Here is a 26,184-nt window from a genome sequence, read left to right as displayed (position 1 = left end):
CTTTGTGCTCCAAAGTAATATGTAAGGTGGTGCAATAATAGCATCCTCTACCAAACCAACTTTCCGACCATACGGGCTTGAATTATTCATCACCACCTGATGAAGGAGCAGCACTCCGAAAGCTAGTGCTTCCAGATAAATCTGTTGGATCATAATCTGGTGTTGTGTGTTTTTTAACTATTTTCTCTAAAGCCTCTTAGTTTTCAATTTGTTTGAATGGGGGAGTTTTTCATATTGTTTGAGAGCATGATGGAGCTCATTGGTCAACTGTTCAGCAAGTTTTGCTAAAAGCCATAATACATTTTAGTGGACAGACTTTATCTAAAGGAAGCAGGAGAGCTGCTTACCTGAAATTTGCATCCAGGTTATCATTCAGTGAATGTTGCTTGCATTTTTAATGATTTTTATCTCTCCCTGACTTCCTCTTTACTATTACAGTCTACTCTAACCAGTTTCCACAGCAAAACATCTACCTCCCTCAATTCATCATGATCAAGAGTAAAATCCTTTAAAATGTGGATAACTTTTTTCATATCTTGGGAGCCTTCTCCAAACAAAGGCAGACATTAATGATATAATTCAGCATTACCTCCAAGGTGTCAGCTCAACCTTTAATTGGCTGAGGAAAGAGCCGTTGAGAACCAGCCCTCAAACTTGAGACCAAGGTTCACTATTGGCAGTAGTGATCTTCAAGCTCTTAAATACTCCAGGGCTTTGCACAATACAATATAAGCAATTTAAAGAACTGGAGGGATACCATCAGTCATGTATTTTCATGATTTTTCAAGTGGTATGTAAGGTGGTCCAGTTGTAGCATCCTCTTCCAAACCAACTTTACAACCATACAGGCTCTAATTATTCAAAACCAGCTCCAATAGTCAGGACACGCCATCTGAAACCAGACTCCCAAAGCAATTACTTCACTCCCATACCACATCGTTGTGGCAGGAGACGCCCAGGGCAGCAGAAATACTTGAGTATCTTCAAAGTGTCCTTGAAAAGGTTAAACATAACAGTTGATTCATGGGAGAATCTGGATTGGGAGTGACCAACAGTGAGAGAGCTCATTCTGAAATTCACCAAACCCATGATGAGAAATTGACAAGAATGCACAGGGGCCAAAAAACCCTCAAGCATCACCTTCCCCACATGTACAGATAGACTGATCAGCCATTTCAGAACCAACTGATTCTGAGTAGAAGCAAGTCATCCTCAGTCCTTATGGAGAAGACAAGCCTGAAATTATTTTTGAATGTCGTCTCTTTCCTTTGATCATGCCTTGATTAGAGACATGGACTATTTTCTAAATTGGGAGAAAATTCAGAAGTCTGACGTGCAAAGAGACTTAGAAGTTCTAGTCCAGGATTCTCTCAAGGTAAACTTGCAGGTTGAGTTAGTAGTTAGAAAAGCAAATGCAATGATGGCATTTATTTTGAGAGGACTTCTGGTCAGACCACATTTAGAGTATTATGTGCAGTTTTGGTTCTGGAGTGTGTTCAGAGGAGATTTACGCGAATAGTCCCAGGAATGAAAAGCTTAACATTTGAGGACTCTGGGTTTATACTCGATGAAGTTTAGAATGATAAGGTGGGGAGGGGGATCTCATTGAAACTCACAGAATACTGAATGGTGTGGACAGAGTAGATGTTGGGAAGATGTTTCCATTGGTCGGAGAGACTAGGACCCGAGGGAATAGTAGAGTAAAGGGAGGATCTTTTAGAACGGAGATAAGGAGAACTTTCTTCAGCCAGAGAGTGGTGAAATAATGGAATACATTGCCACAACAGGCTGTGGAGGCCAGGTCATTGAGTATATTTTAGACTGAGATAGATAGGTTCTTGAGTATCATGGGGATCAAGGATTATGAGGAGAAAGCAGGAAAAGAAGGTTGAGAAACTTATCAGCCATGATTGATTGGCGAGGCAGATCTGATGGGCTGAAAGATGCTTTTTTTAAATAGCTGTCTCTTTATATGTTGATCACCGTTTTAACATGTCTATGAATTTTGTTTGTTTCATTCCAATAAATCCTTTTCCCTCTCTCGTTAAATGGAAATCTATTCCTCCAGTGCTGATTAAATGTGGATGGAATAAATAATTTGGTGTATTAAAAGATTTGCAATTATACATAAAAGGATTCAGAACCACTGTCTTCAGATTGTATACCATATTTTACCTTTCTTGTTTGTGTGTAAAGATTGTATGCACGATCTCAGAGGAGCATTTTATACTCGTAATTTAGCTGTTATTTTTCATCCATTTGAAGTAATGATCACAAAGTGAAGTCAATTTCCTTCTGGAAAAATGAGTTTTCATAGCTTACTTTCTTTTACCCATATGGTGTTTTATGGCCAAATGCTAAATAGCAAAATCTCCACTATTATGAACTTCATTGACACACCTTTAGTGTTGGACTTGAATCCTCTGCTTGATATGGCACCATATAAAGTCCTCAATCTAATTGGTCATTCATTCTGTAAACTGGTTTATGTATTTATTATTCTATATATGTTAATCATCTCCCACTGCCACATTTTCCACATTTTGGGGTTGAATGTCCTTGAGGTTGTCCCATTCATGTGTCAGCAGGAAAGCTGCAGAAATCCAGAAATAGATGACAATTGTTCTTCCAAACAATTTTTGGGAAAATATGACATTTAAAGAGTCAGGGGAACACTGACTGCTATATAATATTAAATTACTGAACTTTGTTCATAACTCAGTTCTTGAAGTATATGTTCAAACTTAATCATACAGTGCTTGAGGCTTTTGCATGTTTCATCTAGCAATAAAGTAGAATTAATTGCTTGGCTGTATTTTACATATATATGAATGTTCATGGAGGACAAAGATTCAATTTGTCATACATGCAGGAGTAAAAAATGCCAGATAGAATAAGAGCGTTAAATATAATTCTTAGCCTGTAACTAACACTTAACACAGAGTGACAATACAGTATTTACCATCAATAATTTAAAGTATGCAACTGTAATGTTCATGGTACTATAGAAAAACATTCTTTTAACAGAATTTTATGTCAACATAATGTAATCTTGCTGATCAGTTTGTTTTCCAAGAAAAAAGGCACTAACTGAGATCATAAAATTCAAATAAACTTAATTTCACAAATTTCCAAAGGCAACTTACTGCTTGTAAGACTTAAGGCACTTGTGCACAACACAGATTCACCCTGTTAACAGTGACAACTGAGAACCACATGGCTGTTGTTTAGAGTGGAATATTTAAGACAAAATAAACCAAAATGGAGTAAGAATTGGGTGTCACCATGCCTATTTGCTGGGCAGGTAACCCAAGACTAAACAGGCTGAATGTGCAAGCTTTGAGCTAACCTCAGATGATTTTTCAGATCTCAAGCGATCTCCAGCAACATGCATTTGACTTGTTGCCTTTGATGATGAATGTCTAACAGTTCAGATTTTGCGAGTGTTGCAACCCAGCAAGTAACTACAATTAAAAGGAGCAGATATTTTAAATTAGGATCTTGAAGACCAGGGATTTATCAATTTGCTCCACAGTATTATGATCGTGATCACAATCACAACCACTCCGCACCACCATCCACCATTCCTTACTGCTATCTCACCCGAGTGCTCTTCCAGGATTACCAAAGTCTATTGCCAATGAGGACAGTGGTATACACTTCAATCTTCCAAAATGCGTGGCCACATGTACAGGTCTAGCACTTACCAGAATATCAGAATGATTTATTTTATCCTCATCTTCTTTTTCTCTCTTTATTTCACTTTCTGTACATGATTTAATATTGAATTAACTGTTCTAGCTTGCCGGTCCTGGTTCATTCTTAAGCTTGGTTGGTTAAGGAGATGCAATATTGCTTACCCTATTTTCTTATAGAGTACTCCTGTATTTGTGAGTTTACTGCAAAAGCACATAGAGAGTCTAAAGGCAAGTGTGCCTGCAAAACTCAGTTTCTTTGCCACTAACTAAAATATCAGCACAATATTAATTCTTATTTGGATGGGGTGTTTATCTTTTTTGATGCAAACCAGTCTGACTGCATCATGTTTGTCATGTTTAAAGATGCAATGCATAGTACCAGTTAGCCTTTTGAAGAATTTTATTACAAAATTCTGAATTATTTACCTCTCCCAAACAGAGTGTACACCATCGACAACTGGTTAGGAATTCATGAATAGGTTAGTTTATTTTCCTCAGAGATTTGAGCACAAAAACTTAGTTGACTCTTCAGTCTAGCACTTTTGCTAGTTCAAGGTGCTGTTATAGAATCATAGAGATGTATAGCATGGGAACAGGCGCTTCGGTCCAACCCATCCATGCTGACCAGATATCCTAAACTGATCTAGTCCCATTTGCCGGGATTTGGCCCATATCCCTCCAAACCCTTCCTATTCATATACCCATCCAGATGCCCTTTAAACACTGTAATTGTACCAGCCTCCACCAACACCACTGGCAGCTCATTCCATACACGCACCCTCTGGGTGAAAGAGTTGCCCCTTAGGTTCCTTTTAAATCTTTCCCCTTTCACCTTAAACCTATGTCTTCTAGTTTTACACTTCCCCGGCCCTGGGAAAAAGACCATGACTACTCACCTTATCCATGCCTCTCATGATTTTATAAACCTCTACAAGGTAACTCCTACATCACCTATGCTCAGAGAAAATAGTCCCAGCCTATTCAGCTGCACCCTGTAGTTCAAACCTTCCAACCCTGGCAAAATCTTTAATAAATTTGTTCTGAACCCTTTCAATTTTAATAACATCCTTCCTATGGCAAGAAGACCAGAATTGTTTGCAATATCTCGAAAGTGGACTAACCAATGTCCTTGACAGCAACAACACGGTTTCAATCTCGCATACTCAATGCATTGACCAACAAAGGCAAGCACACCAAAAGCCTTCGTCACTTCTCTATCTATCTGCAACTCCACTTTCAATGAGAAGGAGGAGGGTTTGCACATTGCTACAGGTTATTTAACTCCTTGTTCTGCTACTGCCACCTCCAATTCCTTTTCAATGCTTCTTTCTCCCCTTCTTTCTCCATCGTGTAATACAGAGACTTCCTTAACATCAAATCCCAATCATTGAATCCCTACATCCCTAAAGAGACAGCATGAATATTCAAATCAGATGTTAAACCCAAACACTGCATACCCTGCAGACTGATGTTAATGATTACTTTGGACAAAGAACAAAGAAGTTCTGTCTGAATACCTCACCACATTATTCCTTCAAAAGTATAATTGGAAATAGAGTGGTTATTGTTACATCACTGTTTCCTGGAGATTGTTACACAATTTGGCTACCGTGTTGACAATGGCTTAAAACAAAATTTAATTGACTATGAAGTGTGTTAAGTGACCCTGAAGTGGTGAAAAGTGCAGTAGAAATAAAGTTTCTTTTTCCTCTGTAGAAGCAAAATTAAGTTGTTTGAACACATAAAATGGGTTTACAGTAATCAGCCCGGTTTTACATTCTACCTGGAGTCATGTAACACAGAATCAGCCCTTTGACCTAACTCATCCATGCCATCCAGGTTGCCTAAACTGAACTAGTCCTATTTTTCTGCATTTGGCAACCTGATCCATATTTATCATTGATTGCAACACTAAAATACTCCACCAAATCTCCCCTTATCGACCTGACCCAATTCAACAACCCCTGTCTTCTCCTATCGTAATCGTGAGAAAGAGCCAGATGTTCAATGCGTTGCTGTGACATTTTTTTCTGTTTATGACTTCAAGAAAGACATTGGCTTTTTTTTAAATGATCCTGAGGCTGAAATAGGTTGTTGGGAAAATCAAAGAGAGGTTCATACCATATTCTATTATGTGTGCCCTAACCTGGGCATGCTTTCAAATTCTTGATGTTAGTTGCCTTCCGATAAAGTATTCAGTTTCTCATATGCATTCTGAATAGCACAAAGTCCTCAAAAAATTGAAATAAAAAAGTGAAATTTAAATAATTAAGATTACATTCAGAAAGAAGATGGGGGAAGTGAAAATAATTTGAGGATAAAAGGGTTAAAAATTAAGTCATAAAGATCTTGGAACTTCTACTTATTCATATTAAGGAGTCCATGGCTGAAGAACAACAGGATAGACATACAATGATGCAGGCAGATATAATTTATATTCATTGTAGCATCTGAAATCTGCATTAGGCAGGACATATAGTACTTAATTAACTTCCAAGAACATCAAGTAGCAGTATATTTCAATTACAAATTCATGGAAAAGATCTTAAGAGTCAACTGGATAACCTCAGCTTATTATTTCATCATTCTATAATAAAATAATAGGAACATTCAGTTGTAATTTGGTTCTGTATAAATTTTGACGTTCTAAGATTTTGTGAAGAAAATAACTCATTGAAATGTAGCCTACAACCCAAAAATCTACAGTGAAGTCATGATTACTATGTGCTCTTTGTCATGCCCAAAACTTGCAGATATCTGAATAGGCATTTTGTGAAATTCATAAATGTGACTGATTGTCTGGCAAAGGTTATTTATGCAAGGAAGTACCAGTATGTACCAGCAAGTAATTCTTTCTGCAGTGTATTGAATGGAATTTTTTTTAAAAATGTAATAATTTTGTCCTCCAGCTTTTCAGTATCCTGGGCACAACAGGGAATAGGAAGTCCATAGCTTTTTCTGACTCTGGAGCAAATTCATACAAGCAGCATTTTTTTTGATTTAAAACATGATTGTGTCTCTTGTCCAAAGCTAAATCAATTAAATGTTTCCTTTGTTGAAATAGACAACCTCCTAAAAGTAATTAGACTATATTATCATGCAAGGTTATTGTTACCTCCTGATCTAGATGGATTTTAAAGTTTCAAAATATCTGTAGAAAATTTGCTTCCAATTTTCAATGCAATTGCTTTTCATTAGCAATAATTTACTTGTCAGCAATCTGTGAAGATGTTAATTTAAAGTATTATATGAACATTCCATTCTTTAGGAAGGGGAAAATTACAATTTTATGAGTTAGCTTTAAATGGGTCATTTATTAGTGTGAGATACACATTGATTCACATGACTGAGCGTGACGGCCCTGATAGAAATATGAGGAATGTCCTCGGTCAAAAACCTTTTGTTCAAATAAGTAGTCATCTGATTGTTTTGATGGGAGAATAAAGAAAATCATCCTTTCTACATTGTCTGTACATAATTATAATATATTCAGAACATTTGATTCTGGATTGCGTGAAACTGATTTTATTTGCAACAGTCAAAGAGACAGCAGTTTACATAGGTAGCATCATATTAAGGAAAACGACACAGAAAGCATTTGCAATACAGGTGGCACTGTTGGTACAATTGTAAAACAGGCATATGTGACTCTTGGCAAAGTTGGCACAGATGGCATAACTGAGAACTTTAGAACAGATGGGAAATTTGGCAAGTGTGATATAGCAGGTCTGGCTGGGAAAATTTCCACAGATGGTATAATTGGCACTAGAAATATCAGATGGTACATGCAACACCATAGGGCCTGTAATGTATGCAGTCTCCTCCAATTAATCGAGTCAGGAATCTAATAAAGAAAGAAAAAGATGGTTAAGAGAATTAAGTGAATATTAAATAGTAGGACTAGCTAGTAATTTACCAGAAAAAGTGTGTGGCCACAAGTTGCAATGGCATGTTACCTTCAAATTATTTAGCAATTGGAGATAGACTGTAAGGACATCAATGCAGTAACATGGAAGTGAAATAAAGGCCCAGAAATTCCAATGGCTTGATATTTTGTTTCTGCAAGGTAGATTGGAGTTCCACATTGAGACCATGCAGAAGTCCTAATGCAATTGACTGCTTGGGAATTGCCTAGAAAATTTGAATTGCCTCCTGGCTATTCTTGTGTGTCTGGAACCTTTAGAGTCCCTTAGAGTTGGAATTTCTGAAGTTCTCACTCACTTAAACTCAATATTTGCTCAGAAAAAGTTAGAGGATTAAAATTCTCGATTAACTGAATGATTCTTAAACTGAACCCCCACCTCACCAATACGCACACTGAAATTCACCACTGAAAACACTTTCCCACAATTAACCTCCCTGACTGCTGAGACCCCAGCACCCAACAACCACCACTGCCAATCTAATCATCCCTGCCTCCATTTCCTCTCCAGGGAAGCCACAGCTGGACACAACATAACCCCTGCCTGAACCAAACCTTCTATTCTTAGATAACATCCCACTGACCTAACCTTCTCCCAGTCAGTCCCTGACCCAATATCTCACTGAGATTCCTGATGAAAGACTTTTGCCCAAAATGTCAATTCTCCTGCTCCTCGGATGCTGACTGACTTGCTGTGCTTTTCCAGCACCACACTCTCGACAACATCTCACTGATCCTACCCTCTTTCCCCAACCCACATCAATCCTACCCCTAACACCTGACCATTAAAACCTAAAACTCCTCTTTCTCCTCACCCCTACCCCTGTTTTTGACCCTGATTGGCATTTCTGGGCCAACGGATAGAATTGTTGTGTTCAGTTATGAATGGGTTTCCTCTGATGATAAGGATAAAATTGATGCAGATGCTGGAATCAGTACTGAAATGCTGGAGATCACAGTGGGTGAGTTAGCATTCATGGAGAGAGAGAGCAAGCTAACGTTCTGAGTCTAGATGACTCTACGTCAGAGCTGAAGTTAGCTTACTCTTCCTCCATGGGTGCTGCCTGACCTACTGTGATCTCCACCATTTGTTGTTTTCCTCTGATGCTGACTTCTATCACTGAACAAATTTTATGAATGCAGTCATTAAAATAATGGCATTCACTACAAATCTGTAAAGATTGAGTATTTTTGTTCAGTGCTTCAGTTTTAGAGAAATTTGAGAGTAAATGTAAATACAGTTGTTTCATTTATGATCATCTTCCTTCTAGCCTTTTCGTCGTGTGACTTTTTCTGTGGTGAGTCAGCCTCAGGATCCACATCAGGGGTCCCTACAGAGTTGTTATGACAGTGGCTTGGAAGAATCGGAAACACCGAGCAGCAAGAGTTCATCGGGACCAAGACTAGGTTCACTCCCACTTCCAGAAGACAACTATGAGAGGACCACACCCGATGGCAGCGTTGGTGAGGCAGAACACATGGAAAATGGTAAGGTCATAAAACTAATCGCCTTTTCTCTAAACCAAAGTGCATTAATATTAATGCTTAAGACGAGTTTTCACAGATAATAATATGAGCACTTAATTCAAAATTCAAAGTACAAACAGCATAAAAAATGTTTAAGATAAATGCATTTATATTTTCTCATGAATAAAGTAGGATTATTTCTACATATCGAAAATTGCAAAATGGTCTTTTTCTTCAGAATTTCACAATATTGGATTGTAATAGTGCATTAATTTAAAACAATCTTGATCAAAAGACTTAGTATTACCTCTCAAAAATTTACTCTTGAAGAATCATCCATGTGTACATCTGATACCGCTGCTGATTTGGAAATAGTTTTATTTTGATTTTTTTTCAAACTTACATTTTCCCATCAATTTTATCTCCCCTTTTTTACCTGAAGGTGTTAAGTCTTTGTTGAGAAATCTTTTAGTGGACTCTGGTTATCTTCTGCTCCCTTGGTCATCTATGATTCTGGATACTGAGTGGTGATTATTGAAATACTGGTCGACCAATGTGCTGACCTGGCACCAAATCTTGTTCCTATTAGATCGTCACCATTTTGGAGATTCAGTCCCATTAGCATGCTGCTTGCAAGCTATGGGTGTCCCACTGCAATCTGCTATGTGTCTAGTATTGATCATTTTTTGACTGATTGCAGTCTGAAACATGATAGTTCATGGAGTGGGTGGTGGGCTGAGATTGTGGTAGAACACAAACTGTGAAGTCAGAGTCCAGGTTAGGAGCAGCCCACATATTCTTCTGGATCCCAGAGGTGAACATCTGCTTCTGCTGACTCCACAAGGAACTAATCTTCAACATCTTCTGCAATACCACCTGGTAAAACTAAATGGTGCATGAGCATATCTATTCCTGAAACAGGCAGACATTTCAGCTGCACAGTGGAAGGACCTTTCAAAATAGTGATGACAGGATTAATATCGTGAACAGGATGGTAAGTTGCCATTTTCAATTAAAATCTACCCCAGATCCCAGCAGACTATGTGATTACTTGACACAGCTGAGGACCAATTTATTTGCACCCATTATAAGCCTCTATACCTCTAGGTAAGATACTAGCTTCTCTCTTATTTTATCTGGACCTGCAACAGTGGTACTTCTTTACAACTTTTTCTTTAGCTTTTATTGCTTTATCAGTTCTGATTGAAGTTGAGTTATTGAACAGACATCTAAAAATTATGCACAACCAGAGGAAAATTTATTCCACACTAACAATTGAGCTCTTGGGAAACTACCTGAGTACTCTGTCTGTCAACCACTTGAGGATATCTTGTAAATATATGGTAGATGCTGCATTAACATTGAAGGTCTTTTGTTTTTGGTCTTCACTAGCATTAAGGTTGAAATGAATTCAGGACACTGTTTGGTCAACAGGGTATTTCTTGCTATGCAAAGAAAACTGATTTGAGCAATATTTATGTCTTTGTGTAAAGAAGTACTGACTCGAAAGAAGGTTAAATCTGTCAGCATGTCAGGAGAGAGACATCAGTGCTGTGCATTAACAAGGCAGGTTGCGTCTGTCAGCAGTTACTGAATCTCTGTGGTCAGAACTTGCATTAAGCTGGGTATTCGGGTTAATTACATGAAATAAAAATGAGCAATTCTGCTACTGCTCTTTTCTTGCACTCAGGTACATTTTTCATTGTTATAGAAATATCAGATACTTTATTTTAATTAAGGAAATACCAATTACTTTTTTAATGGGAAAATGTCCTTCCCTTATTTTTCCTTTTGTGTGTAGGTCAGCTCTTATTTTTGTTTCTTTTGAGGATTTTTTTCTAAGCTTACAAAGCTGATTTATCAATGCTATTTATAATACTCTTCTACCTCTTTACCCCAGTGGCTTCTGCAGCAGATGTTCTCGTCACTTTAGCCTGGAATTTATGCTACATGATATTATACATACAGTTAACTCATTTGCATAAAATCTTTTGCTGCTTTAGCTGGTATAGTTCACCCATTAAAAAATGAAATAGTCGAGCATTTCTTTCAAAATAGTTGACAGTAAAATTTAAACAAGAAGCCATAAGTAAAAGTATAGCAAAAGCCACAATAAAATTATACAGCACGATTTCCATCGTATTATTTCCTCTCTGATATAGCATTTCAGCTTTTGCTTAATGATTTAGTAGACTGATCTCCGTTATTTCATCAACTAAACTGGCTGATATTCCAGTTTACTACTCAGTTTTGCTCGGTCTCAATCAGCCTAGTAAATTGAATGCATTGCAATAGCAGAGAATTGTACCTCAGGGTGTAAAAAATGACTTAAAAACCACAGTTAATTTCCATCAGATAATATATAGAGAAAGGAATGGGTTTTATTGAATATGTTCCACTAACCTCAATAAACTACTAATTCCCAATGAAGAGGCTGTAAAACATGAAAACATTAAATTTTATGTATTTGTTAATCTCTAAAGCTGCCACTCATCTGTCCTGCATCAACCTTTCAGATGTTTGGTTGAAATTTCCCTAGCTAGTTTTGCAGAATAAGTTGTTTCTCTGTCAGCAAAACTAAGGACAGGATATTGCTTTGTGTCCAGATATGACTCCAAAAGAACATTGGATCTTATTTTGTTGATATTATGTAACTGAATACAGACATTGGTCTCCTTTTGGGAGGTAAAAGCATGTACCTAAAATGAATGTTGCCACCATATCCTATCAATAAATTCATGAAAATAGCAGAAAATCTCTTGGACGAAGTAATATTGCTAATAATGGCCAGTATTTTTGAGTCTAATATACTAAGGCACAATTTATGTAGATTCACATTGTTTTGACATGGCACCAAAACAGAATAGAGTCATACAACGATGAAACGCATCCTTTGGTCTAACTCGTCCATGCCGACCAGACATCCCAACGTGACCTAGTCCTGTGTGCCAGCATTTGGCCCATATTTCTCTAAACTCTTCCTATTCGTATACCCATGCAGATGCTCTTTCAATGTTCTAATTGTACCCGCCTCCACTACTTCCTCTGGTAGCTGTTCCATAAACACACCACGGTCAGTGTGGAGAAGTTAACACTCAAGCCCTTTTTAAATCTTTCCCCTCTCACCTTAAACCTTGGCTCTCTAGTTTTGGACTCCCCTACTGTGTAATGAATATGTTGCAAGGTCTAGGTTTGGAGGGATATGGGCCGCATGCGGGCAAGTGGGACTAGATTGGGTTGGGATATCTGGTCAGCATGGACAAGTTGGACCAAAGGGTCTGTTTCCTTGCTGTACAACTCTATGACTCTATGACTAATTTAATAGAACTACTCAAGAACTTATGTCATTTCCCTTGCACAAGCAATGAAAAACAAGATCTGCCAAACATTTTCTTGATCAATTTAACATTATAATGCCAGCATAACAATTTTCCTAAATGGTTATGCACATGCAGAATTCTTTTTTCCTTCCACAGATTGTATTGTCCCCTTACTGAGAAAAAGTGAGGGCTGCAGATGCTGGAGATCAGAGCTGAAAATGTTTTGCTGGAAAAGCGCAGCAGGTCAGGCAGCATCCAAGGAACAGGAGAATCGACGTTTCGGGCATAAGCCCATCTTCAGGTCCTGAAGAAGGGCTTATGCCCGAAACGTCGATTCTCCTGTTCCTTGGATGCTGCCTGACCTGCTGCGCTTTTCCAGCAACACATTTTCAGCTCTTGTCCCCTTACTGGCATTGCTAGTATGCAGAACTGTCAGTCTCTGTTTGGCTGGCAGCTTTATGAGCCATGCCTTCCTCTTGACGATTAACAGAAGCCCAGCTTCATATTAATGAATGGACTATTGCCAAAAAATTCAAGTGCAGTAAGGTAGCTAAACAGAGACCACTTTTCCTCTGTTAGATATGCTAAGGGTGCAGAGAGCCTCCATCAGTATGTAAACCAGCTCAGTATTTCTTCTATAGCTCATGAGGAAATGGAATTCCTAACTAATGGGACTGTAGACTTTAGTAAAGTAATTATTTTTGCAATCAAAAAGAAAGACAATGATCAAATCCTATCTTGCAACGTTAAAGTACCTAAACAGAATTTTTCTTTTATGAAAGCAAGTGTTTAAAGTTAAAGTATATAAAACAGTGCTGTGAAGACAATTATTGGAGCGGGAGGGGGAGGATTCAGTTGTTGTGGTCCACATTGGTACCAACAACATAGGCAAGACTAGGGTAGAGGACCTGTTTGGGCATTACGAAGCACTAGGCAGGAAATTGAAGCACAGGTCCTCAAGGGTCATAATCTCCAGATTACTGCCCAAGCCACGTGCCAATTAGCATAGGGACAAGAAAACTAGGCAAGTAAACATGTGGCTAAGGGATTGGTGTGGGAAAGAGGGATTCCACTTCATGGGGCATTGGCATCAGTTTTGGAACAGGGGGGATCTGTACCGTTGGGACGGTCTCCACCTGAACCGATCAGGTACCAATGTTCTAGCGAAGAGGATAAATAGGGTGGTCAGTAGGACTTTAAACTTCTGAGTTGGGGGGAAGGGAAAGTGAAAGCAACAGGGAGTATGGAGGTAAATGGCAAGATAAGCAGCAGGATAACATGTTTCCAGGCGGATTTAAAATTGAGGCAGACCGAGAATGCAGTAAAAAGCAAGGATAACTTAGGACATATGACTTCCAACATCTCTAATGATAAGGAAGTTAGCATTAAGGCACTTTACCTGAATGCTCGTACCATACATAACAAAGCCGATGAACTAATGGCACAGATAATAGTGAATGATTATGATATAGTAGGCATCACAGAGACTTGGTTACAGGGGGATCAGGACTGGCAGTTAAACCTCCATGGTCTTTCAACTTATCGAAAAGACAGAGAGGTGGGCAAAGGGGGTGGGGTTGCCTTGTTAGTTAAGAACAAAATTAAATCTATGATATTGAATGACATAGCGTCGGATGATGTGGAGTCTGTGTGGGTGGAATTGAGCAACCACAAAGGCAAAAAAAAACATAATTGGAGTTGTGTATAGACCGCCTAACAGTGGTCAGGACCAGGGACATAACATGTACCGGGAAATAGAGAAGGCATGTCAGAAAGGCAAGGTTACATTGATCATGGGAGACTTCAATATGCAGGTGGACTGGGTAAATAATGTTGCTAGTGGATCTAAAGAAAGGGAATTCATGGAATGCTTACAGGATGGATTTTTGGAACAGCTTGTCATGGAGCCCACAAGAGAGCAGGCTATTCTGGACCTAATGCTTTGCAATGAACCAGACTCTATAAAAAATCTTAAAGTAAGGGAACCCTTAGGAAGTAGCGACCATAATATGGTAGAGTTCAGTCTGGAGTTTGAAAGGGAGAAGGAAAAATCGGATGTAATGGTGTTACAGTTGAATAAAGGTAATTATGAGGGCATGAGAGAGGAACTGACTAAAATAGACTGGAAGCAGAGGCTAACCGGGAAGACAGTAGAGCAAAAATGGCAGGAGTTTATAGGTATAATTGAGGACACTGTACAGAGGTTCATTCCCAAGAAAAGAAAGATTAACCGGGGAGGGATTAGACAACCTTGGCTGACAAAGGAAGTCAGGAAATGTATTAAAGAAAAAGAGAGATCCTATAAAGTGGCTAAGAACAATGGGAAATCAGAAGATTGGGAAGGATACAAAAGCAAACAGAGGATAACAAAGAGTGTAATAAGAAATGAGAGGATCAAATATGAAGGTAGGCTAGCCAATAATATTAGAAATAATAGTAAAAGTTTCTTTCAGCACATAAGAAACAAACGACAGGCAAAAGTAGACATTGGGCCACTTCAAACTGATGCAGGAAGCCGAGTGATGGGAGATAAGGAAATAGCAGGAGAACTTAACAAGTACTTTGCATCAGTTTTCACAGTGGAAGACATGAGCAATATCCCAAAAATTAAAGGGTGTCACGGGGCTGAGTTGAGTATGGTTGCCATTACGAAAGAGACAGTGCTAGAAAAGTTAAAAAGTCTTAAAATTGATAAATCTCCTGGCCCCGATGGGATACACCCTAGAGTTCTGAGAGAGGTGGCTGAGGAAATAGCAGAGGCATTGGTTGAGATCTTTCAAGAGTCACTGGAGTCAGGAAAGGTCCCGGATGATTGGAAGATGGCTGTTGTAACCCCCTTGTTCAAGAAAGAATCAAGGCAAAAGATGGAAAATTATAGGCCAATCAGCTTAACCTCAGTTGTTGGTAAAATTCTAGAATCCATCATTAAGGATGAGGTTTCTAAATTCTTGGAAGAGCAGAGTCTGATTAGAACAAGTCAACATGGATTTAGTAAAGGGAGGTCATGCCTGACAAACCTGTTGGAATTTTTTGAAGAGGTAACAAGTAGGGTAGATCAGGGAAACCCAGTGGATGTGGTCTATCTAGACTTTCAAAAGGCCTTTGATAAGGTGCCACACGGGAGGCAGCTGAGCAAGGTGAGGGCCCATGGTGTTCGAGGTGAGCTGCTGGGATGGACTGAGGATTGGCTGTCTAACAGAAGGCAGAGAATTGGGATAAAAGGTCCCTTTTCAGAATGGCAGCCGGTGACGAACGGTGTCCCGCAGGGTTCGGTGCTGGGGCCACAGCTGTTCGCAATATATATTAATGATTTGGATGAGGGAACCGGGGGAATTCTAGCAAAGTTTGCCGATGATACGAAGTTAGGTGGACAGGCAGGTAATACTGAGGAAGTGGGGAGGCTACAGAAGGATCTAGACAGGTTGGGAGAGTGGTCCAGGAAATGGCTGATGGAATGTAACGTGAGCAAGTGCGAGGTCTTGCACTTTGGCAAAAAGAATAAAAGCATAGACTACTTTCTAAATGGTGAGAAAATTAATAAAGCAAAAGCACAAAGGGATCTGGGAGTGCTAGTCCAGGATTCTCTAAAGGTAAACATGCAGGTTGAGCCCGTGATATTTGTAAGAACCCTTTGGATTCTCCTTAATTCTATTTGCCAAAGCTATCTCATGTCCCTTTTTTGCCCTCCTGATTTCCCTCTTAAGTATATTCCTACTGCCTTTATACTCTTAAGGATTCACTTGATCTATCTTGTCTATACCTTAAATATGCTTCCTTCTTTTTCTTAACCAAACCCTCAATTTCTTCAGTCATCCAGCATTCCCTATACCTACCAGCCTTCCCTTTCACCCTAACAGGAATATACTGTCTCTGGACTCTCGTTATCTCATTTTGGAGCAACATTAATGTCTTCCTGCAATTGCAGAGGGTCTTGGTGAGACCACCCCCGGGAGTAGTGTGTGTAGGTTTGGTCTCCTTGTTAGGAAGGATGTTCTGCTGATGGAGAGAGCACAGCAAACGTTTCCCAGACGGATTCCTGCGATGGCAGGAAGGGAGAGTGGGCTGGTTACACGGATGATCCCTGGAATGACAGGTCTAACATATGAGGAACGGCTGAGGATACTGGGATTGTATTCGTTGGAGTTTAGAAGATTAAGGGGAGACTTAATAGAGACGTACAAAATAATACATGGCTTGGCAAAGGTGGATGCTAGGAAATTGTTTCCGTTAGACGAGGAGACTAGGACCTGTGGACACAGCCTTAGAATTAGAGGGGGTCATTTCAGAACAGAAATGCGGAGATATTTCTTCAGCCAGAGAGTGGTGGGCCTGTGGAATTCATTGCCACGGGGTGCAGTGGAAGCCGGGACGCTAAATGTCTTCAAGGCCGAGATTGATAGATTCTTGTTGTCTAGAGGAATTAAGGGCTACGGGGAGAACGCTGGTAAGTGGAGCTGAAATGCGCATCAGCCATGATTGAATGGTGGAGTGGATTCGATGGGCCGAATGGCCTTACTTCCACTCCTATGTCTTATGGTCTATGGTCTTATGGTCTTATAATCTGGATAAACTAACATAAAAAAAAATTTTCTTGGAAAGAAGAGCTTATAAATATTTTGGAGATGATCCATTATGAGTAACAGATTGTGACTAATTTTGACTTTTAGCAAGTTAAAACAAGTGATAATGATTCGGAATCTTTGAAGTCAATGGAAATGGGAAAAAAGAGAAATGTAAAATAGGTGACTGCGTAACAATATTTATGATAGCAGTGCAAAAATAAACCCCTTCTGCATATTGTAAGGGTTTAATGGGAGGGATTTGAGATTTTCATGACAGATTTGGATGACTTCAGTGGTATTCTACCTTTTGTTTTTGTATTTGTTTTATAAGCCTCTCTTCCATTACCTCAGTGAGGCACCGGAATCATCTGACTTTGGACAGAAGCACCAATGTTTTGACATTGTTAAATGATTCTATCCAGTCAAGCTATGAAATAAGTCCTTTATGCACCAACATTTGATATAGTAATAATACCGTATTTACTATTGTTAAAATGCTGCTACTCATATGTTATGCCTAAAATCAGGATTTTTCTGGACTTCTCCTCCCTACTTGAAACAAGCCTTTCTTCAAATTACCCTACTTGTGTTTTCTCTTCATACCCAGAGGTAAGCAGAGAAAAAAAGGTTCCATTTCCCTAAACTTTCACAGCATATTACAAAAATAAACATGTGGTGCAATTTGGTAAAATGGGAAACCAACTCGTCTCCAATTCACAGTCCATTAAATTCCTTTAGGGGTTCGCTAATGAGCTGAGGATGGTGATAGTGGCATTCTCAATGAACAATCTGCATTGAAGAGACATCAGAAAGTTTATTCCTATTTGTGTAAAAACTAATGTTTTATGGGTCCATTTAAACTAGGTTGAGTGCTGTACTTCACATGTATTTTTATTTGTATGGTCAATTTTGTCTGGGTTCCAGTTTGTGGTCTTTTATTTAGCAAGGTAGTTGTGAACCTCAGTGACTGCTGATCCACCTTTGCTACCAGCACCAGGCAGGCAGTTGCCAATTTCTGGAGTTGCTTGGTACTATTAATTTAGTACCAAGCTCACCACTTCCTCAATTAGGATACTTACATTTAAAAATCTGAATGCAAGAACAGAGGCATTGAGGTCTAGGCCAGGACCTGGAACCTGACACTGTTTTAAAATTCTATCCCAAAATTTCATGTGTCCTACATGATTACTGAGTCAAAGTTGCTGACAACTCATGTTTGCTTGCTCCAGAAAAAGAGAAAGGAACTATTTGAGCTTTCACCTTGCAGGAATATATCAAGAAACAAAGAAATTCAGAATCAGGTAAGAATACCTGGTGAGGCTGCTAGATACAACTAGCAAAGAAATAGTAAAGTTGCAGGATAATTGCTTTTAATTTTTGTACATATTATGACTGGGTGGCACAATGGTTAGCAATGTTACATTATAGCACTGGGGACCCATTTGTATGGAATTTACACGTTCTCCCCTTATGTGACTTCCTCCCACAATCTAAAGATGAGCAGGTCAGGTTGATTGGCTATGCCAAAAAATTGCCCTGTAGTGTGCAGGTTAGGTGGGTTAGCCATGATTTTAAACAAATGTGGGTTTATGGCAGTGGGGTCAGTTCGATGGGATGCTTTTCAGAAGGTCAAAGAAGACTTGATAGGCCAAATGGCCTCTTTCTGCGCTGTCAGGATTCTATGATCCATTATCTGAAGATTCTATTACTCCTATATGGATGCTTACTGTTAGTTCAGTGTTGTGAAAAAAAATCAGTACCCTCGAAAACAGAATATCAAAAGAGAATACCAAAACACATGCATTTTATTTTTAAGATCATCACTGATCTTTTAACATGCTATTGAAAGGGATTAAAGTAAAGGAAGACACTGGATACCTGTTACCTAAAACAATGCGAATTATAATTAATTTAATTTTTGAAACAAGATTCAGTAAGAAACTATTAGGTGCGGAACACTGGCAGTAGGAACATGAGACTAAGAACAGGATTGTAGGGCCCCTGGGACCTTCTCTGCGTTTTGTAAGATTGTGATTGATCTTCAATCTGATCTTCATTTCCAGTTCTCTACCTTCATTCACTTCATTCCTGTCTTGAATGTATTCTCATTAGATAAGCATCCAAAGTCCTCACGGGAATAGACAATTAGAAATAAAACACACCTCTCCTCATCTCAACTCTTACTCATCAACACCTTTTCCTGAACTTCTTCCCTCTCATCCTAGATCCTCTAGTGAAGGAAACAGCTTCTCATCTGTCCTGACAAGCCGCCTAAGAGTTTTATGATAATTCTCATAAACTCCAGAGGCCCATTCTAATTGGTCTCTTCTCATTGGTTAATTCTGTCATCCCAGGAATAATTCCTGCTGAAAAGTCCAGCATTATTTACAAAATTAAGTATCTGTAATTAGCTTCAGAAGCAATAAATTGAACATAAAGCGTAGTTTAATACAATCTGCATAAAGCCAATTACTAACAATATTGTCAAAACAAGACTGCTGTTGCTTGGTACAACCATAAATTGCTTTATTAAAGCATAATTAATTTGAGCAATGCAATTTGTATTCTTTCAAAATTAACCCAATGAGTTATTTATCCCATCAGCTGTTTATTTGTTGTTGGTGATAATTAATTAAGTACTAATTACATTTCACATCAATCAGAAAAAAATGCTCTTTTAATCACAACAATAAAGGCAGAAAGTTTAGGACCTGTTGGGGGCAGGAGTGGAGGTGGGCAGATGATTAATATACAGGCACTGGCTGGAATGTTGGCTTCCCAGTACTGACAAATGTCACCAGAGAATTGGGCAGGGAAAGGTTGAGGGGTGTTGAATCTGCCCAGTTCATTTGTGCATTTAATTAAGATTATTTAAGAGAGAATTGAGAGCTCATTGTGAACCATATTAAGATTTTGGAAGGCTGTTGACTGCTGCTGGATCAGGGCTGACCAGATGCATGGAAGTAGATCCATAGCAGAAAGCCAGTCATGGCCACCCCTACAAATTAGGTTGCCACATAGAAGGGAGTGCAGTTCAGAAGAGAAGTCAGACATTGGTACCCATGTGATGATCAAGGCACCCATTCACCTCGCAACACATTCATAAAGGGACACAGGCAGGGATTCCAATTCCTTAATGTTTGGGGTTTGCAACAACCAGAGCTTTTTGTGTTTGTGTTTGTGCACATGCCCTGCAACAATCATGGGGTTTTTTCATCCTGTCATTTCAGGAGCCAGCAGTAGTTCATTTTAATCTGACCCCTTGCTGTCACTTTCTTATAGCTGAGATGCATGAAGTAGTTGATTTCTTGATGGAGTCCCTAGTGGGACAAAGCTGCTGCACCAGTCATTATAGAGTAGGCTGTATCATTGGGCCCAGCCACACTGATGGTCACTCAGTCAGAGTAGCCAAGGAAGCTGATGATAGCACCACGTGAGGGATGACTACCTCACTCTTTACAAGGGCTCTGAATGGCTGGAGGGGAGCACTAAAGCAGGCCACCTCTCTCGACAATTTTGTGCCATCTGCATCACTGCTTGGTCAAAGCTACAGTGTGCCATGCATTCTGTGAACATGTTGAAGAACAGCAAACACATTGTGACTCTTCAGCTGGCAAATCTATTGGCTGCTGAATATACCCAGAGGGCCTAGTGCTAAGGATCAATGTTGCTGTCACCTTGTCAGAGCAAAGAAGGTGATCAAATGTTTTCTAGCACTCTGTCCTGACTACATTCTGCCTGTTGATTGTTAGCCATCTCAAGCTTAATGGAGGATGATAACCTTACTTTGTCATCCCGCAGAAAAAGGAGCCACTTCATCTCTAGGTCAGCATGAGTAAAGTGATTGGCAGCGCTGTTCTGGATTTGGTTTCTGTTTCTCCTGTTCCATCAGTAACAATTCCCCACAAATGATTCGGTAAAACAGCAACAACAGTGATGGTTGTCTTTGTCTGTTTAAATTGGGCTTCCTGCCTTTCTTCATCAGGAATGAGGGGGTGGCCAAGGAGGCTGAGAGATAAATGGGAGGCAGGGTGGGGCTGGGGTTAAGGTAGCAGGGAATGTGATAGGCAGATTAAGGTGGGGATGAAAGTGATAGGTCGGAGAGGAGGATGGAGCGGATAGGTGAGAAGGAAGATGGACAGGGAGGACAGGTCAAGGGGGCAGTGCCGAGTTGGAGGGTTGGATCTGGGATAAGGTGGGAGAAGGGGAAATGAGGAAACTGGTGAAATCAACATTGATCCCGTGTGGTTGGAGGGTCCCAAGGCAAAAGATGAGGCATTCTTCCTCCGGGCATCGGATGGCTAGAGTCTGGCGGTGGAGGAGGCCTCGGTGGGTGGAGGTGTAGTCGAGGTAGCTATGGGACTCATTGGGTTTGAAGTAGATGTCCGTGTTGAGTCGATCACTAGAAAGGGGGATGGAGAGGTCTAGGAAGGGGAGGGAAGTGTCTGAGATGGTTCAGGTGAACTTGAGGTCAGGGTGGAAGGTGTTCATGAAATTGATGAACTGTTCAACCTCTTCATGGTTCATCCCATGCAGGTGCCCATTGCTGATCCAGACCAAAATGGTACGTGCAGTACGTGGAACTGACCATCTTCCACAGCTACACTGGCACCATTCTCAACCTGTTCTTGCGCTACATCAATGACTGTATCAGCGCCACCTCACGCTCCCAGACGGAGGCTGAACAGTTCATCAACTTCACAACTACCTTCCACCCCAACCTCAAGTTCACCTGGACCATCTCAGATACCTCCCCTTCCTGGATCTCTCCATCCCCATTTCCGGCGACCGCCAAAACATGGACATCTGTTTCAAACCCACCAATTCCCACAGCTATATCTCCTCCTACCCTGCCTCCTATAAAAACGCTATCCCTTATTCCCAGTATTTCCGCCTCCACCGCATCTGCTCCCTGCAGGTCCAATTCTACCATAGAACATCCCAGATGGCCTCCTTCTTCAAACACTGCAATTTCCCCTCCCACCAGCACATCTCCTCCACTTCCCACCCCTCCGCCCTTGAACCCCACACCCCCAATCACAACAAGGACAGAACATCCCTGGTCCTCACCTTCCACCCTACCAACCTCTGGATACATCGCATCATCCTCAGCCATTCTGCCACCTACAAACAGACCCCACTATTAGGGATATAGTTAACTCCCCACCCCATCTGTGTTCCATAGAGACCATTCGCGCCCGACTCCCTTGTTAGGTCCACGGCTCCCACCAACCCACCCTCCACTCCTGGCACCTTCCCTGTCACTGAAAAAAGTGCAAAACCTGTGCCCACATCTCCCCAACCTCTGTCCAAGGCCCCAAAGGATCCTTCCACATCTGACAGAGATTTACCTGTACATCTACATATATCATCTACTGTGTCCGTTGCTCTCGATGTGGTCTCCTCTACACTGGGGAGACAGGACACCAACTTGTGGAACACTTCAGAGAACATCTTTGGGACATACGTACTAAATAGCCCCACCGCCCTGTGGCCGAACACTTTAACTCCCCCTCCCACTCCAAAACGGACATGCAAGTCCTGGGCCTTCTCCATTGCCAAACTCTCGCCATCTGATGCCTGGAGCAAGCCCGGGATCAATGTGGATTTTACCAGTTTCCTCATCTCCCCCACCATATCCCAGATCCAACCGTCCAACTCGGTACCACCCTCTTGAATATTCTACCTGTCCATCTTCCTTCCCACCTATCCACCCCCACCCCTGACCTATGACTTTCATCCCACCTTCATATACCTATTGCATTTCTAGCTACCTTCCCCCAAGCCCCCACCTCCGTCCCAATTATCTCTCAGCCACTTTGGGCCATCCCCACATTCCTGATGAAAAGCTTATGCTCGAATTGTCGATTTTCCTGCTCCTTGGATGCTGCCTGACCAGCTGTGTTTTCCAGCACCACACTTTTTGACTCTGATCTCCAGCATCTGCAGTCCTCACTTTCTTCTTCCTGCCTACTTCCTTTCTGACTACTTGGCCACTCCACATGCGTCCTTGCATGTTTATTTTTTATTCCATCATCAGCAGAATTCTGATAACAGTACATCATATATGTTGTAACCAATTTATTGATTAGATTACCGACAGTGTGGAAACAGGCCCTTCGGCCCAACAAATCCCACACCGACCCTCCGAAGAGAAACCCACCCCCCCCTATATTTACCCCTGACTAATCCACCTAACACTACAGGCAATTTAACATGGCCAATTCACCTGACCTGCACACCTTTGGACTGCGGGAGGAAACCGGAGAACTCGGAGAAAACCCACGCAGACACAGGGAGAATGTGCAAACTCCACATAGACAATTGCCCGAGGCGGGAATTGAACCCAGGTCCCTGGCGCTGTGAGGCAGCAGTGCTAACTGCTGAGCCACCATGCCACCCCAATTCTATTTATTTCTTCTAAGAGGTAATAGAGATCTTCAAATTTAATTTATGCTTTTGATATTTTCCTGACCTTATTGCGATTGTGTGCTTTGTTTTTGGCGGCTCAAATGTGATGGACCGAAGGGCCTCTGATGTCCTGTATAATTCCATGATTTTAATACCACTAAGAGAGATCTCAATAGTTCTATTTGCTTTCCTGTGCACAACATCATAGGGCCTAATTTACATATAATACTTAGTACTCACCTGTTCTTGGTGAATTTTCCATTTATCTGGTCATGATTTAAGTTTCTAGCAAGACTGGAGTAGTAAATAGAATTATATATTTTTTAACTCTCAGCTTAGTTACAATAGGTTTGTGTCAAAATTAGGATGTCAGATTCCATAAGAACATAAGAAATAGGAACAGGAGTAGGCTATTCAGCCACTCAAGTTTGCTCCACCATTTAGTAGGGTCTTGGCTGATCTGACATTTCTTATGTCCATTTTCCTGCCCCTTCCCTATAACATTTGATTCTCCTACTGATCAATAATCCATTTATAACACAAAGACTTTGGCCCCTAAGCTTTCATTGACAAGAGGGCTGAAGACTCACAACCCTCGAAGAGAAGAAATTTCTCTTCATCTGTCCTAAATTGGCGGCCTTATACTAAGTTGAAAAAGTCCCTTTAACACATATTGCGCTATAGTTATCCATGAAGTTTCGATTTTGGGTGAGCTGACCTCTGTTGCTCGGAAACTATTGCAAGTGTCTCTGGCACTGAGCTTGGGAGCGGAGACTTGAGCCAGATACATGGGATTTCCCTGGATGTTTACACTGAAAAATGCTATACAATGTATACCTGGTTGAACTCAGTGATTAGCCAGATTGACTCAAGTGAGCATCACAATTGAATTTCCCCAATCATCCACCTTCCATACCAGCCGACTTTCCCCATTGAATATCCTCAGCTCCCAACTCCTCCCATCCATTTGACTACTAACCTAACTAGTAGACAACACTACCCTAACCTGAAGAGTTTTCACACTCATCCACCAACTCAAATGATTTATTATTATCTACTCACTGACTAAGCTTCTTTGTTTACTTAGCAACCCATTTCATCTATTCATGTAGCCATTCACTATATTTACTGAGAGAATATGCATGGCAGCTATTGTCTTAAAAAGGATCTGCCTTCACCCTTCTTCTGTCTCTTGTGCTTATCAGTCTTCCTTTTAGTGTGGCTGCTATTACTCTTGGATTCTTCAGTTAGTATTGAAAGTCCCAGCTGAAAAATTGTGGAAGGGTCAGGTTGCAGAACGCTTCACAGTCAGTGTCAGTGCACTAGCATCAGCACTGATTGGAAGTTCTGGGCCATTTGCGAACATAGAGATTACTAGTCAAGGCCTATATTTCAGAATGTTACCTTTCTCCAACCACAACAGCCAAAACGGTAGCCAATTAAATTAGTCTGTCTTATGTGGTACAGGGAGAGAAAGCCGTATGATTCTAGTTGAAATGATTAGCAAAAGCAGGCTACTATTTTTGCCTTGTTTGATGTACTCACGGTAGATGGAGAAATGTGGGGGATATATAATGTTGAATGAGGAAGAAATTTACTTTTTGAAGGTTAGTAATCAACCTTTTGTTCCAGTGCTAGGAAAGTTTAATTGCATTTGTCTTTGTCTAGCACTTACTGTGAAACAAATTCAGCTAGTCTCTCAGTATTTATGTAGGTGGACTAAAACCGTACTAAATCATTATGCAGTTGAGCTCATCATATCTTCTTAGTACAAAGCATGCAGTACAATGACATAGTTAAAACTGTTGAATGTTCTGTATGGTAATTTTAATAAACAAATCTGTTCTGATGTAAATATAATATCAGTTTTAATAGGGCAGTGCTTTCGTCTTCAAATTTTACCTAAAATTGGTGAATCATTGACAGGCAGAATGATGCTTATACTTTTAAAAAATTGTATTTTGACTCTTACCTAATCAACCAAGCAACATGGTTACAACTGTCATCACTGATTTATTTGTTTATTTAATGTAATTCAGTACTAAGGACAACTGAAAATAGTAGGGTGATTGACGTAAGCACTGATGCAGCTGCTGATTTTACACAGTGATAAGATTTGTGCAAGTAAAATAAGGTAGAACTATGCCAAAAGCAAAATATTTCATTTTAAACAAAAAGGTAGAATATCCAAAGCTCAAGTATTGGATATGTTAAAAGAAACTACTTCATTTAAATTAGAATATGGAAAATAGATGCATTGAGCAAAAAATTCTGAAAAATAGTCAAGATAATTCTTATGTATTAATCATTTTTGCAAGATAATTAGTTGGCATTCCAAATATAAATAGGTTTAATTGACTGTATATGTCTTTGTGCATACGTACATGAATGGTAGTTGTAATGTCAAATATTCTTGGGCATGTATCATATTAAATATGCAGCAGACGTATTACAAAAGCTGAATGCTAATTTGCTTTCATCAATAGCTGTGTGGCTTCATATTTAAATCAAAAAGTCAACTGTGAAATGTAAAACAAAATGGCTTATACAAAAGATCATTGAGGAGATTGAAAAAAAGAGTGTGTTCATTTCAAGCAAGTTAGATGCAACAAATCTTAACTGAACAATGCAAACTCATTTTGTGATTGTGGTTCTGTTTTCTGGTTATTTAAAAATAGATGATAGACACAAGGAACAAAGAAATAACGTACTGATTTCTGTTCCTGAAATTGAAGCAGTGAACACAGAGAGTAGTAAACTGAGTGCTTACTGATATAATTCTGGCATTCTTGTCTGCTTCCATT

The 26,184-nt window shown here is 40.0% G+C and overlaps 1 protein-coding gene across 3 annotated transcripts in view; it reads left to right on the top strand.

The window, feature by feature from the left end:
• pcdh7b (protocadherin 7b) overlaps positions 1-26,184 on the top strand; it is a 391,978-nt gene that overhangs the window by 176,016 nt on the left and 189,778 nt on the right. For 2 of the 3 annotated variants that reach the window (XM_043693476.1, XM_043693486.1), the window contains exon 2: positions 8,892-9,108. The exons of the other annotated variant lie outside the window; for it this stretch is intronic. In XM_043693476.1, coding sequence (XP_043549411.1) covers positions 8,892-9,108 — 217 coding nt within the window. The remainder of the gene's footprint in view (positions 1-8,891; positions 9,109-26,184) is intronic. 3 annotated transcript variants of the gene reach the window in all.

This window comes from Chiloscyllium plagiosum, chromosome 1, assembly GCF_004010195.1.
Source record: "Chiloscyllium plagiosum isolate BGI_BamShark_2017 chromosome 1, ASM401019v2, whole genome shotgun sequence".
Taxonomy (NCBI): Eukaryota; Metazoa; Chordata; class Chondrichthyes; order Orectolobiformes; family Hemiscylliidae; genus Chiloscyllium; species Chiloscyllium plagiosum.
The sequence above is the reverse complement of the archived record's forward strand: the minus strand, read 5'-3'. Positions and strand labels throughout refer to the sequence as shown.